The 16,150-nt window shown below is 33.5% G+C and overlaps 1 protein-coding gene across 3 annotated transcripts in view; it reads left to right on the top strand.

Moving 5' to 3' along the window:
• Positions 1-16,150, top strand: part of slc36a1 (solute carrier family 36 member 1) — a 103,796-nt gene that overhangs the window by 37,433 nt on the left and 50,213 nt on the right. For all 3 annotated transcript variants that reach the window (XM_067457813.1, XM_067457812.1, XM_067457814.1), the window contains exons 5-10: positions 3,722-3,810; positions 5,342-5,431; positions 6,587-6,671; positions 7,186-7,404; positions 9,043-9,141; positions 9,244-9,410. In XM_067457813.1, the coding sequence (XP_067313914.1) occupies positions 3,722-3,810; positions 5,342-5,431; positions 6,587-6,671; positions 7,186-7,404; positions 9,043-9,141; positions 9,244-9,410 (749 nt within the window). The remainder of the gene's footprint in view (positions 1-3,721; positions 3,811-5,341; positions 5,432-6,586; positions 6,672-7,185; positions 7,405-9,042; positions 9,142-9,243; positions 9,411-16,150) is intronic.

Below are 16,150 nucleotides of genomic sequence, written 5' to 3'. Positions count from 1 at the left end.
ATAACAATGAAAACTAACGCCATGCTTCCTAATGATATCTCCCAGTGGTAGCATATACAGGGTGAAAAGCAACGGTCCTAACACTGAGCCTTGCGGTACCCCATACTGAACGTGTGATATATATATATATATATATCTCATTTCTGTGAGACAAGTAGCCTATATGCTTTTGGGGTTAATATTTTGGCACAATTCTGCGCGCACAAGATCATATTTTGTGCGCGCAAAAGGGCATTTCGCGCTTGCGTGAACTGAGTTTTGCAGAGAAATGTTTGTCTCGCAAATAAGAAAGTATTTAGAGTTAACGAAAATCAATTTTGCATTTAAAATAAGCTTATTTGGATGTGAGGCAACTTTATATTTCCCTCCAACTTTATAGACTCCCTGCATTACTCTACAGCCGACAAGGAAATATACATGGTGGAAATATATGGAAAATCAAATTTAACACTGTTATAAAGTCTTTTACATTTATTTCCATGTTCAAATGTCTACCATTTGACAAACACACATAAGTATCTTATTTTTTCTAAATTAATATAAAAGGAAGAAGTATAAAAAGTATGCATGTCCATGCTTGTCATATCATTATCAGAATGACAAATATACATTGGATGGTTTTGCATAGACATTGTCAGAAGACTTATACTCTACAATACTTTAAAATATAGACTGAATTACTAATTTTACATACTATTTGGGTAGGTAAGTATGCACATTGAAATGCAGTTCTAGTTCTTCCTCACTGCAAAAAATACCTATTTATGTGGGTAACAATTACACATATGCAAATATAACAGTAAGTGAAAATCTTGGGTATTTTAGTAGTAGCCTAGTGTCAAACCCAAGATCTTCACTTAATGTTATATTTGTATATATGTAATAGTTACCCACATAAATGTTTTTTATTTTTTATTTTATTTTTTTCCATTGAGGAAGAACAAGCCTGCATTCCAATGTGCACAATATACATCCTAAATAGTATGTAAAATGAGTAATACAGTCTTTTTATCACAATCAAATTATTATTATTTTTTAAAGAACATCTGTCATGAATGTTTTTTTTATTTTTTCTTGTTTAAATAAATTCAAGGATATGAAGTATATTTATTATTTTTTTTACTGTTTTTACATTGCATTTCTATGTTTATTTTTAAATATTCTGAGGCAGTTTTTGTTCACATTCATTAATTAATAAAGGCGAAAAGTCTGTCCATTTTTATTTCTGAAAATGTGTAATATTAGAGACCCTAAATAACTTAAAAATAACTTGAAGATCAGTAAGAACAACTATTATCTACTTAATACGATTTTATATTAATTTAGAAAAAATAAGATACTTAAGTGTGTTTGTCAAATGGTAGACATAATATGTCAAAGACTTTATAACAGTGTTAAATTTGATTTTCCATGTATATTTCCTTGTCCACTGTAGAGTAATACAGGGAGTCTTGTGAGAGGTTGTTAAGTCAGCCTATCAGAATTTAGCAGTCTCATCTCTGATTGGCTGAAATTATGTCATATTGTAACGTTGAGTTGTGTCTGGGTGAGTATTGGAGCGCAAGCAAACGAGATGTAGCACGTGTGAAATATAACATCGTTGCCCATCCAAATAAGCTTATTTTAAATGCAAAATTGATTTTCGTTCGCTCAAAATACTTTCTTATTTGGGAGACGAACATTTCTCCGCAAAACTCAGTTCACACGCACGCAAAATGCCCATTTGCATGCTCAAAATACGATCTTGCGCGTGCAGAATTGTGGCAGAATATTAACCCCAGATATGCTGAGTTTCGGTTTATTTATGAGACCGCTCCAGTTCATGTGCAACGCAAATGATCGCTCTGTCACGGTTTGTCTGCTATTTTATTTATTAAAGCTTATTTATTAAATTCAGGTAAATTATGAAACATTTATTAAAATTAAGATACAATTTATACAAAGCTTTCTACAAACCAAAACTTAATGAAGTGGTCCAAATCATTTATGACCCAATGTCTTTGACATATAGGCTATTGCAATCTGTGCATGTGTCATAATCAATATAGCCTAGATGAAATTTAAAAATAACATTATAATATTTAAACATAACTATAAAACAAAATACATTGTTTGGCTAAAAAAGTAGCCTAGTCTTCTCCTTTCCTGTCGGCGCCGATAAAATGTTTGCACAACGAGGACGTTCTTTTGGTGAATTTGCCTCGAGTATAGTTGGTGCTGCAGATAGTAATGCCATAATATTAACAGTATTGGCAAGGATGCGTCTGTTCATTCATTCTTGTGAAAGTCACCCGCTGAATTAACAAAACTCTGACGTCAGACACACGTCCACTAACAAACCAATCAATGTTAAGATGCAGCCACATAGATGATGAAGATTTTTAACTCCAACTGTTGCTGTATACCAGTCATATAATGCCTGTGAATGGGTAACAATTCTATGAGAGCAAAAAAAGCATGCTTAGGCTCCATGCACAAAGAGCCCTGTGGCTCATGATGACACATTGATATTTTAAGACACAAAATGATCAGTTTGTGTGAGAAATAGAGCCGTATTTATACCATTTTTTTTTTTAACCTCCAATACAACGCTATATCCAACAGCCTAGAACGCTGGATCTAGGAACTGCCAGATTGTGTAAAAAAGAAGTGATGTCTTTACACGTACACGGCGCCAGAGCGTGTATATTTTCCTTCCTTACTGGAAATGAAGCTCGATCCAGGCTGTTGGAAAGAGCGTTGTATTTGAGTAAAAAATAATTGTATTTGGCTCAATTTATCACACAAACTGATCGTTTTGTGTCTTAAGATATCAATGTCATGAGCCACAGGCCTCTTTGTGCATGTTTTCTAAGTATGTTTTTTTTTTGTTTTTTGTTTTTTGCTTGCTCTCATAGAATTGTTACCCATTCACATGCATTATATGACTGGCACACAAAAACAGTTAAAAATCTTAATTTGTGTTCTACTGAAGAAACAAAGACACCTACAGATTGAATGCATTGGGGGTAAGCAGATAAACATCTAATTTTCATTTTTGGGTGAACTATCCCTTTAAGGCGTGCTTGTGTCATTGTACTGGGAGCCATGTTTACAGCCTCTGAAGAACACTAAAATCTCTCTCAGCATCAGCTGAGGACACTGCGACAACAAGACACGCTCTGAAAAGTGTTTCCACCTACTCAAAGATGACACGGATATGTGGACACTTCTCTGGAGAATGCTTCCTGTCAGACTTTTAGACGAATATCACGCTTTGACCTTTTTGTCAGTTGTATTTTTAGGGATTAATAATAATAATAATAATAATATTATTTTATTTTTAATAAAATTGTTTACATTTTATCAAATTCTCTAGACTGAATAATGGAGATGCACAAACCTAACCAGTTAAGAGTTGTAAAAAGTGCATATTCTGTTCAACACTGATAATAATAAGAAATGTTATTAGCATATTAGAATGATTTGTGAGGGATCATGTGAAATGTAAGACTGGAGGAATGATGCTGAAATTTTTTATTTCAAATATATTAAATTACAAACAAGTTATTTTAAATTGCAATAATGTTTCACAATGTGGATTTGATTTTCAACCATTTAATTTTGTTTAGTGCATTTGTTTTATTTTTTACATCTATGTTCAAAATGGGGGTGTCAGTTAACAAGTTTAACATGCTTTATCATTGGGTTGATGGTCTCTGTCTCTTCTTATTTGTTGCAGGTGGGTCCTTTAAGTCTTCTGATCATGGGTATAGTGGCTATACACTGCATGAACCTCCTTGTGAAATGTGCACATCATCTTACCGTGAAGTAAGAATAAAAATGTTGAATGTTTTTAGAAATACTGCTCCTCATGTTCTTGGCAGATCTTTTTCTGCCATAATGAATCAGAGTTTTATTTTGTTTGTTTTATCATTTGCATTCAGCAAAATAATTAAAGACTCACTGTGTAGTATTTTTGCAGTAAAACATCCAAAAACTACTAGGTCAGTGTTATATATTTTGTTCAGTTGAGTTCTTACAACATACTAAATGTTTCCAGCTATTTGTAAATTGTGAGAAAATTGCTATTTTAACCAAGGAGCCAGGACGTCTGAGGGAGTCAATTGTCATATGTGCGTTACCCTTGGTTTTCGGTTTTACAATTTACTCTTAGCAGTGTGTAACAAGTGCCACAGTAGCCGCTAAGTGAACGCACAGAGTAACATCATAAAATAATTTTAAACACACGTAAAGGACTAGTTCACCCTGAAATGAAATTAAAGCCATCGTACTCATGACCAAAAAAAGGAAATTGCACCTGCGTCTGTTTCCCGTTATAATAAAAGTCCTGCTGCTCATGAGCCATGTTTGCACAACAATCGCTCCAGCGGCCGTACTCAGCTCCACAACACTTGGTCCTGCTCTGCTTCATAGTACAGTAATGTTGATAAACGCATCCATGAACATGATTTCTGCCCAATTCTTTTCCATCGACTGTGATTTGAAGACCACATTTCCCAAGATTCTGCGGTCAAACTTAGCATCATCAAACTAAGCCTTTGTTTTAAATAGGCCCCCTCTAGCGAATGGAAAACATAGTGCAGCTTGAAGATATTTTTTTAATTTTGAAAGTTGCTTCATTTAGTCAGTGTTAAAGGCACAAAATAATATTTATATTTAATAATATTATATATTTATTAATATAAAAATATTTTTGGATTAAAATACCCAAAAAACACTATAACAGTTATATATTTTGTTGGCTTGTGTACTAAAATGAAATGTGTTTAAGAATGTTTAAATCCAGAGAAATAAGCATTTTAACCAGGATACAGACCATGTTCGTGCGTCGCCTATCAATGACATTGCATCTGGGTTAACCTCGATTTCGGAATCTTTTCATCTCTCAATAGCAATCGCTTCAGTGACCTTGTTTAGCTTCCACAGCACTCGGCCCTGCTTTACTTCATATTACAGTAACATTAATAATCTCATCCATGAACATGATTTCTTCCCGCGTCCCGTTTTGATTCTTTTCCACTGGCTGTGAGGTGAAGACTCCCAAGATTCCACGCTCCACCTCTGTCTCATCAAGCTATGCCTTTGTTTTGATTAGGTGACCTCTAATGGCAAAAAACTACATATAGTACCTTTAAACACAAATCTACCTCTATAGGACTGTCACATAAATTCATATATTAAATAATTATTTAATTAATCCATGGTCTAATTATTAAATTTAGGTTTTTGTTCAAGGACATTTTAGTAGAATATAAATAAATGTTTTGTGTTTCTGTCATGAAAATGTTTTTCTTTTCTTTTTTTCAATTTTTCTAAATAAAATATTGTCTGTATTTAGGATGGGCAAGCCGTTTCTTTCCTATGGAGATGCAGTGGAGTATGGCATGGAGAACGTTCCATGGCTGAGCAGGCACTCTTTGTGGGGAAGGTAATTGAACGGCTTTGTTTCAGTGCTTACAAGGCAGTTTTTTTTTTTTTTTTAATTCAGTAGTCTGTTAAAGTTGACGTGCAGTTTGTGCTGTTCTCACCATAATCTTTGACCACTTGTCACTTGTGACTCATTCAGCACCTGATCAATGTGCAACGTCACGGTTTCACTTCTTGCACATGATAGCATAGTAATCATAAACTGCTGTTCAAATGGTTGGTAGAGTCGGTAAGATTTTTAAAAAAATGTTTAGGTCCATTTATTTAATCAAAACAAGAACAACAGAAAAAAAACCAACGGTGATGTTTTTAAAAACAACATTTGTCTATTTAAATATATTTTAAAATGTAATTTACTCCTGTGATGGCAAAGCTGAATTTTCACTATAATTTCAGTGTCACATGATCCTTCAGAAATCATTATAATATGGTAATTTGGTGCTCAAGAAATATTTCTTATTATTATCAAGGTTTTAAAACATTTGTGCTGCTTAATATTTTTGTTTAAAAAAAAAATATAGAAAAAAAATGATACGGTGTTATGTCTTTAATGTCACGTTTGATCAATTTTATGTCCTTGTTGGATAAAAGTATGAAATTCACAATATGTAATTTTTTGACGCTAGAGATTACTTATTCAGAACAAAAGCTGAGCTTGATGACACATTTTTTGAAGAGCTTTTATTATGCCGCAGATGACCGCTTCTGCTTCTACCGGTCATGCATATGTGGGATAACACAGCTACTTTACCATATTAGATACGTTATTTAGAATTTGAGTTAAAAAAGTTATGTTATAATGCTTCTCTGTTCGTTTGCTCTGCGGCCACTATGAGACACTTTGTTGCACACTGCAGTAAGCTTGATCGATATTAGGCATGATAAAACATGGTACGCTGTAAATCAAAAAAACAATAAGACTAAACGTGTTGAGCTATAACAATGATTTTGGATATTTTAAGACAAAAATCTTACTTATTGTGCATTTAGTTTGCCAAAAAATGTTTTGTTTTAATAATAATAATAATTTTGCTCATCCCAAACATTTGAACAGTACTTTATGTGTGCTTACTGGAAAGCTAGTCTGAATAAACTAGACATTTAGATTACTAAAAGTAGTTTGAAATGTACCTGAACCTGTTTTTTTGTCTTTCAGGCGTGTTGTAAATGTGTTCCTTAACATAACCCAGCTGGGCTTCTGCTGTGTTTACTTTGTGTTCCTCAGTGACAATATCAAACAGGTGAGAGACCTTTAAAATAAGAAGAGACATTTTTTTTTTAGATTTGAAAGGTTTTGTCCACATTAAAAAAACATTTTAAAGTCACACAGCATAATTTTCTTTATTTTAATTTTATTAGAAGAACCCTGTGGAAACGGTAGTGCTTCTGTAGGCCAACTCTGGCAGAACATAACACTAAGTGCCAAGGTCATTGGCATTATTTGCATAGAATGTATAAACTGCTAAAAAGATTTACCGTAAATGCTTTGTCTCTTTGGATAAAAGCTTCTGCCAAAATGTATAAAATGTAAATGCATCAAAGCATTTTTTTTTTACCACAAGAGGGCAGCATTGCCTTTCACTTAATTTAGATAAACCAACTGGGATTGCTTCCCCAAATAAAAAATATGTTTTGATATATGATATATATTGATAAAAATATATGTTTTGAACCTGCAAATGTAAAACCTCTCAGTACAATCTATCATATTGTTATTGCCATAAAATAATATTTTCATTGACTTGCATTCTGTAGGTGGTTGAAACTGCCAATGCGACAACAGTGAACTGTCAAAACAACGTGACAGCAGTCACTGTCCCCAGCTATGACTCTCGCCTCTACATGCTGTTCTTCCTGCCCTTTATCATCGTGTTGGTTTTTATCCGCAACCTCAAGTACTTGGCTCCTCTGTCGTTTGTAGCAAACATTTCCATGTGCGTTAGCCTGGTCCTCATATACTACTACTGTTTGACGGTAAGACACATTAAACACACAACACACAATCAGAGTACACAAAAAAGTGTGACATGTGTCTTTGTTACATACATCGCATCATTATTCATTGTAAATAGTGTCATTAATGATTCATACATAGCCAACAATACAACTGAGCAGTTCAAAAAGTATTTTTTACGCTACTGTATGTATGAATGTAATTGCATTACATAACAAATAATTCATTCAATTAGTATTTATTTTATACACCTTTATAGCACAAACACACTTTCCAGGCAAAACATTTTTTTTAAATGTTTGGTTCAATACTTTATGTTAGGTGTCTTTAACTACTATGTACCTACAAAGAAAAAACTAATTGTTAGGCACAATGTACTTGTGTTTATGTTGTATTGCAACATACACTTTATTTTACGGTGTCTGTGTTAACGTGTAAATATGAATTTTAGATTTGTGTAAAGATAATTAAGTACATGTACTTACTATTGGGTTAGGATTAGGGTGTGGTTTAGGGTGAGGTGCATCTAATTGGTCATAATTTATAGTTATTACTACAGTATCTACGTATAACGTGGAACAATTAATTTTTAATTATTGGAAGAAAAAAAAAAATGAAATGACTCTTGATCCAGTGTATTGTATCAAATGATCATTAATTTAAATGTGTCTACATAGTAGTTAAAGGCACTTAAGTTGAACAAAAGTTTATTAGGTTTGTTGTTAAATCATACAACAATAGATCCTCTGCTCCAAGCAATTTTCAGGACCAATTTCTCTCCCCTGGACTGCTGATTCAGTCTCAGAAGTTATGGATGAAGACTTAAGTGTAAATGACAGATTTCAGGGTTGTTTTTTAGAGCCCATTTCCAATTGAACCGCTTTAAATCAGTCCTTCCGCTTGTAATTGGAAGGCAGCTCCTGAGAAATGAGCAAGTTGGTAACACAATTTTTCAGTGAAGGAAGAAAAGTTGTCATGATGGAAACAGCAAGAGGAAGTTGGCTGAAGATTGCAAATTACTTTGTTGTTCACAAAAACATGTGAACATGAAGTCGAGGGCACAAAATGTTCCTTTTAACTGGTATCTTGAATTAGCACTGCATCATATGTGCAAGGTAACAAGGTAATCAGTGGTTTACCTTCATTATTTCTTTTGTATGCATATATTCTCTTATATTTATATATATATATATATATATATATATATATATATATATATATATATATATATATATATATATATATATATATACTGTATAAAACTATATATTCTTGTGAACTTTCTATTCATCAAATTAAATTGTTAAAACAGTTACATTGTTTCCACAAATAAACTAAGCAGCACAATGGCTTTCAGCATATGGTGAAATTTCAGCTTTGCCATCACAGAACAGTTTGCTGAAATTATAATTGGAAATTTTTGATCAAATAAATATATCTATGAGCATAAGCGACTTAAAAAATGTGATAGTGTATATAAGTATACTGAAATATAATTGTAAATAAATTTTAATAACTTGGAAAAGAATCCAAACCAGAGGCATTTTCTTGGTTTTAGACTTTTTGACCTAACTATATATTCATGTAAACTTTTTTAAAGTATTCTCAATGTTACAGACTGCCAGACATGTTTTTATATTCTTTGTTTGCATTGACAGAATATCCCATATCCCATCAACCTCCCACTGGCAGGAAGGGGAGTTGACTATCCTCTTTTCTTTGGAACGGCAATATTCGCCTTTGAGGGAATTGGAGTTGTAAGTTTTTCCTTTGCTCTGATTTTGCTCTGATAGAAATATTATTCAGGGGAAAAAAGTAAAATTTAGAAAGGTGTCACTCTCGATCTTCATTGTTTACAGGTGCTACCGCTTGAGAATAAGATGCAGAATCCCAGAAAGTTCCCTATGGTTCTGTATCTTGGCATGGGCATTGTCACCACTCTCTACATCTCCCTGGGCACCATTGGCTACATTGGTTTTGGAGAGAAAATTCGGGGCAGCATCACATTAAACTTACCGTTGTGCTGGTGAGTACCAGGGAATCTTGAATGTGTCTTCTAGTCTAACTTTTTTTTAGATTGTGTTACTCAGGGTTAGGGTTAGGGTCTTAAAAAGTCTTTAATTTCAAAATCAAAATATAAGGCCTTAAAAACTCTTAAATTCATGGAAGCATTGAGTTCTAGGTCTTAAATGATGAGACTTAAAGGGTTAGTTCACCTAAAAATTAAATTGATGTCATTAATAATGACCCTAATGTCGTTCCACACCCATAAGACCTCCGTTCATCTTCAGAACACAGTTTAAGATATTTTATATTTTAGTCCCAGAGCATATGCAGTCTATGCACACTATACTGTCCATGTCCAGAAAGGGAATACAAACATCATCAAAGTAGTCCATATGTGACATCAGTAGGTTAATTAGAATCTCTTGAAGCATCGAAAATACATTTCAAAACTAAGATTATGTTGCATCAGTCTTCTCTTCCAGCGTTTGTTTTCAAACCTCAAATAAAGATTCAAATGGCCATGAATCTGTGAATTGATCAATGATTTGGATCGCCAATGACGCGTGATTTCAGCAGTTTGGCAGTTTGAAACGTGATCCAAACTGCTGAAATCACGTGACATTGGCGATCCGAATCATTGATCGATTCACTGATTCATGGCTGAAGTCTTAAAATAATTTAAACAGTCTTAAAATAATTTAAAATAATTTAATTTGCTTTGCAAGTAATTTAGTGGCTGTGAAAGAACTATGCAGCCGTCATTTACTGACAACTCTCCTCAGCTGGTCTGATTCTGTGTGTGTGAGCTTCATAGACTGTGGTGAGCTCTCAACCAATGTTGTGCTGAAGCTACACAAGGACCGCCCTCCTCATTTACATGTTGCACACGAAAAATAAAAATAAATGAATCAATCGATCAATAAATGTAAAAATAAATACATGAGGGAAAAATAAATGTAAAAAATAAATGAACGCATAAATATAAAAATACATGTAAAAATAAATATAAAAATAAATGTTAAATTTAATTAACAAATAAATAAAAGTTACAAAGATATATTTTTATAAAAGCAGAAAATAATAAATGAAGGGAAAGATAATACAAAATTGTATTTGATTAAAAATGAATCATATTTATTTTATCAAGTCGTTTATTCTGTTATTTATTTTCCTATTATCACATTTATTTATCTATTTATGTTTTTATTAATTTACATATGTGTATATTTATTTATTTATTCATTTATTTACTTATTTATTTTTAATTTGTGCAGGGTTGGTCCTCCATAAGCCAAGACATTTATAATTTTACAAAAGATTTGGAGATTTTTAGGGGACTAGCACCGAAGGTGCGTAGGCACCTATTGAAACCGTTAGCGTTCCTATTATTATTATTATTATTATTATTATTCCGCTCACAAGTCTATGGCAACCCATAGAAACACTTGCGGAAACATGATGAAATCTGGCACACATATAAAGGATAGTAACAACTGTCAATATAGCAAATTTTGAGTCTCTAACTCAATCCCTTTAGCTCCACCAACTGTCCAGAGTTGCACTCATCTTTATGCTAATAACTCTTGAATTAAAAGGGCTAGAAACAAAATCCAAATTTCCTCTGATTCCTTGGCTCAAGCTGATTCGATTGCACCCTATGACATCGTTTTGCATCATAAAAATCTTCCCGCCATTTTTAATTTTCCATAAAAACGACTTTTTCGAACTCGTCTGATTCGTCTGATTTGCATGGAAATTGAACCAAAACCCCCGTCAGACCATGGTGACAAAAAGTTATGGAATTCAAGTTGATTCTTCAAATCGTTTACGAAAAATGTGCGAACATATTTTACATAGAGGTTGCAAAAACACACTAAAGGCTATATCTTCGCAATGCTTTATCGTATTCAAACCAAACTTGGTACATGTCATCACAAACATGACCTGAGGCAACATGCAGCGTTTTGGCGCAGTGCAACCTACTGGTCCGGAGATACGAAAAAGGGCTATTTTGGCTTATAACTTCTGAACCGTTTATCCAAAAATCATAAAATTGGTCTCCTTAAATACGGGGCATCATGTTGAGTCAACTGATATCCAATTTTACTAAGTCTGCCTTTTTGGCTGTCGGCCATTTTAATTTTATGTGCTAAAATGCTGTATTTTATAAACACATGAACGGATTGTTACGAAACTTGGTATTGGTCATCACCACAATGCCCTGAAGTAGCCTGAGATGTTCCGATACAGCGCCACCCAGTGGCTAATTTTTTTTCCCCAAATGCTTATAACTTTGGGTGTGGTTAACATATTTTGATGGGAGTAACTGTTTTGGTCTCCTGAATCCTTGCCGAGTCCAACGATACCAGACTTGCCAGGTTTTGGCATATGGTTTATGCAGCGTTGTAATTTAGTGCTTAAAAAACATTAGCTGATATCTTTAAAACCGCTAATCCAATCGAGACGAAACCAGCATCAGAAGTTCGGAAACATAGGTCGTCGATAGCTATACGCTAATGCCCAAATCTCAAAATATTGATAGTAAGGGGTAGTAAAATCCATTCAAAGTCAGGTGTCATTTTTTACGTGTTTTTTTCATACAACTGTTTATAACTCCAAGACAAAATGAGACATTTTCCCCAAACTCGACACATATATGTATGTGCTCACTCTGAGGACATATACAAAAAAATATTGAGATTGTGCCTCTTGGTGGCGCTATAAAAGAACAAAACCTGAAATTCCCATTGACTTCAATGCAGTATTAGGGTATAAAATGCTAATGCTATACTTTACGAATGCATTAGTGTATCATTACAAAACTCGGTATGTGTCTTCCGCTCCATACCCTGAAGGTACTTAACAAGTTTTCGGGCAGCGCCACCTTGTGGTCAAAAGTTGCAATAAAGTGTACAAAAATACTAATAACTTTTAATTAAATTAGCCTATTGTAATGAGACTGGTCATAAATCATTCATTGGCTCATGTTGAGAACATAGATACCAATTTTACACATATTTGGCAAACCTCTCTGCCCTCTATCTTGTTACTGGTTAAAAACCTACTTTTTCAAACTCGTCCTAGACCGTTTGTCCAATTTTCACCAAAATTGAATCGTATCATCTTCAGACCATGTGAACAAATAATTATGGATTTCGTGTAGATAGACAAAACAGTTGTCATATACCACAGTAACACAGTGGAGCCATGATGCAAAAATGACTCTTAAGGCTGTATCTCTGCAATGCTTTGACATATTGACACCAAACTTTGCATGTGTCATTTCTACCCCAGTTTGACTACACCACATCAGTTTTGTAACAGTGCCTCCTATTGGTTGAAAGTGATAAACCATTAAATCATTATTATTGACTGTATTTAAAATTGTACTGCTTTTTTGCCTAAAATCAACTTCATAAGTCTTTAATGGCTCATTGTTGCAGTTGGTCTTATACTCCTAGCTAGCTATGCTGGCATGTCTTATGGTCTTCATTTCGCTTTGCCCCGACAATTGCTGCTTGCAGCTATATTTTGTTTTGTTTTTGAAAGAAAATGATATTTATTCAGAAAGGATGCATAAAATAGTTTTCTATTTAAAATGAATTCTGTTCTTTCTATTCATCAAAGAATCCTATTTTCAACATTGATTTGCTGCTCAAGAAACATTTCTTATCATTATCATATTAGATTTCTGAAGGATTATGTGACACTCAAGACTGGAGTAATGATGTTGAAAATTCAGCTTTGTCGTCACAGAAATAAATTACATTATTATATATATACACTACTGGTCAAAAGTTTTAGAACGGTAAGATTTTTAAAATGTTTTTAAAGAAGTCTCTTCTGCTGACCAAGGCTGCATTTTATTAGAAAAACAAAAAAACTGTAAGATTGTGAAATATTATTAAAATATAAAATAATTTTTTATATGTTCTCTATTTGAGTATATTTTAAAATGCCATGTATTGCTGTGATGCAAATCTGAATTTTGACCATCATTACTCCAGTCTTCAGTGTCACATGATCCTTACAGAAATCATTCTAATATGACTTACTGATTTACTGCTCAAGAAAAATTTATGATTATTATCAATGTTGAAACTTTGTTGAAATTTTGTTGATTTTGTTGTTGTTGTTTTTGTTGTTGTTGTTTTATAGAAATTTCAAAAGAACGTATTCTGAAATAAAAAGCTTTTGTAACATTGTATTACCATTTAATTGCAAAAAAAACTTAAAGAAATGAATACATTTATTTAGCAGGGATGCATTAAAGTGACAGTATAGACATTTATAATGTTGCAAAAGCTTTATATTTTATATATATATATATATATATATATATATATATATATATATATATATATATATATATATATATTACATATATATATTACATATATACATATACATACACATACACACACACACATATATATATATATATATATATATATATATATATATATATATATATATATATATATATATATATATATATATATATAATATGTATAATACACACACACATATATATATATATATATATATATATATATATATATATATATATATTAGGGCCGGGACTTTAACGCGTTAATTAAGATTAATTAATTACGTGACTTTAACGCGTTAATTAATTACACAAAAAAATAAAAAATTTAACCGCATTTATTTTTGCACCGCGGAACGTTTTTCAATGAATCAGTTTCGACGGACCGATTATACTGGAACACCAACTAGCGCGACAACTACAACAACAAACCATGGGTGCGTCTCAATCCGCTCCCTAGTTCAGTAGTCAGGGCACTGATCAGGGAGTCAGCCCATTGACTTATGTCTTGATCAGTGCCCTGACTAGGGAACTAGGGAGCTGATTGAGACGCAGGGCATGCGTGAACATGAACGAAGAAGCTGATGAGACTGCTTTGCTTGGCCGCGTGGATGGGAAATTTTGTTTTAAAAAACGAAAGAATGGAAGCGTCGTCAAGAGCATGGTAGTGTGCAAGCTACACAACAAGGAATTTGTGTATCACCGCAGCACATCGAGCCTCAAATATCACAAATATGCTTTTGCTTAACTTAATGGCAAACATTGCACTGGTCTGCTGGACTGAAATAAATAAACAATATTTTGTTGATTAAGCTTATGTTTTCAGTCATTATTCAATGGTATACTAAAAATACATGTGAAAAATGACTTCTCATTGTTCTCAGGTCAAATATTTATATGCGATTAAAATGCGATTAATTTCGATTAATTAATTACAAAGCCTCTAATTAATTAGATTAATTTTTTTAATCGAGTCCCGGCCCTAATATATATATATATATATATATATATATATATATATATATATATATATATATATATATATATATATATATATATATATATATATATATATATATATATATATATATATATAATATGTGTGTGTGTGTGTGTGTGTGTGTGTGTGTGTGTGTGTGTGTGTGTGTGTGTGTGTGTGTGTATGTATATGTATTAGGGGTGTAACGATACGCGTATTCGTATCGAACCGTTCGGTACGAGGCTTTCGGTTCGGTACGCGGTACGCATCATGTACCGAACGGTTCTTGGACTAATTAATTAGATTTGGAAAATATAAAAGTGTGTGAAATATAATAATATGCGTTCAACAAGGTAGCCCAATAACCAAAACGACATAACAGGCAATGCCCCTGACACCGCCGAAGTGAAAAAAAAAAAACCACCAAATATGTTTTAGGCTGCTCAGTCAGGTGCTCGCATACTCAGTAGGCTACGCGCTGAATGCTCGTGGCAAAATGGCAATTGCGTTTAACAAACCAGAAATAGAAGATCCTCCAATAACCAACAGGTCTGGTGTTTGGGTGAACTTTGGATTCTTTGTAAGCTATGATGGTGTTGGCAAGAGTGATGGATTAAAAAACAACGGTATGTCGCATTTGCTTATGGTACAGCTGCGGGAATAATTCATGTCATGTCAATCAACTCATTTACGCCGACAACAAGACGATAAAAAGGAGAAACAGCCACAAACTATCCCACAAACTATCCTCGCAGCATTTAGACAGACATTTCCAACTTATTCAAATGGCAAAAGACATCACCGCGGCGAGTGGTCCATTTATAGCCGCGGATATGAGACCTAACGCCCGTTTCACACATACTCCGTCTGCAGTGCGTGTGCGGTGCGTATTTTTTTCCGTACCCATGTTAACGGATGACAGCGTTCACACTGCACGCGGATGCAGTCCGTCAGTCCGTTCCAGGAGCGTTGCGTCTGCAGCAGTGCACGGATCGTTTTCGTACCGAGTCTATTTTTTGCTGCGCTGCGCTGCGTTGCGTTGCTGCATTAAAGTGATAGAACATTGTTCGCATTAAAATAAACATGTACTGACGCGAAAATCTAGTAATTTCAACACGGATGCATATCATTTAAAATATACTCCTGTTTCAAAGTCAACACATGGCTTTTTTTCTCAAGTAAAGCAACAAAACGACACCTTACCTGGCATTTAGGTAAAAAATGTGCCATAATGGAGAGCACTCGTACTTTCTTGGAGGTGAAATGCAAAGTTATTTTTGACCTGCAGGATTTCTTTTCAAAGGGTTTAAAAACGAAAGAAAAGACGAGAGTCGGCTGTTTTTGAATAGCCTATTCTAAGTTTTTAATTTAAAATGTTTATGATTTTAGGCTATAACCTATGTTTAAATGTTTTGCCTTTTGTGTGAGCTAAATTTAAAGTATATTAATA

The sequence above is a fragment of the Pseudorasbora parva genome, chromosome 11 (assembly GCF_024679245.1).
Source record: "Pseudorasbora parva isolate DD20220531a chromosome 11, ASM2467924v1, whole genome shotgun sequence".
NCBI classification, from domain to species: Eukaryota; Metazoa; Chordata; class Actinopteri; order Cypriniformes; family Gobionidae; genus Pseudorasbora; species Pseudorasbora parva.
This window is presented reverse-complemented; position numbering and strand designations above follow the sequence as displayed.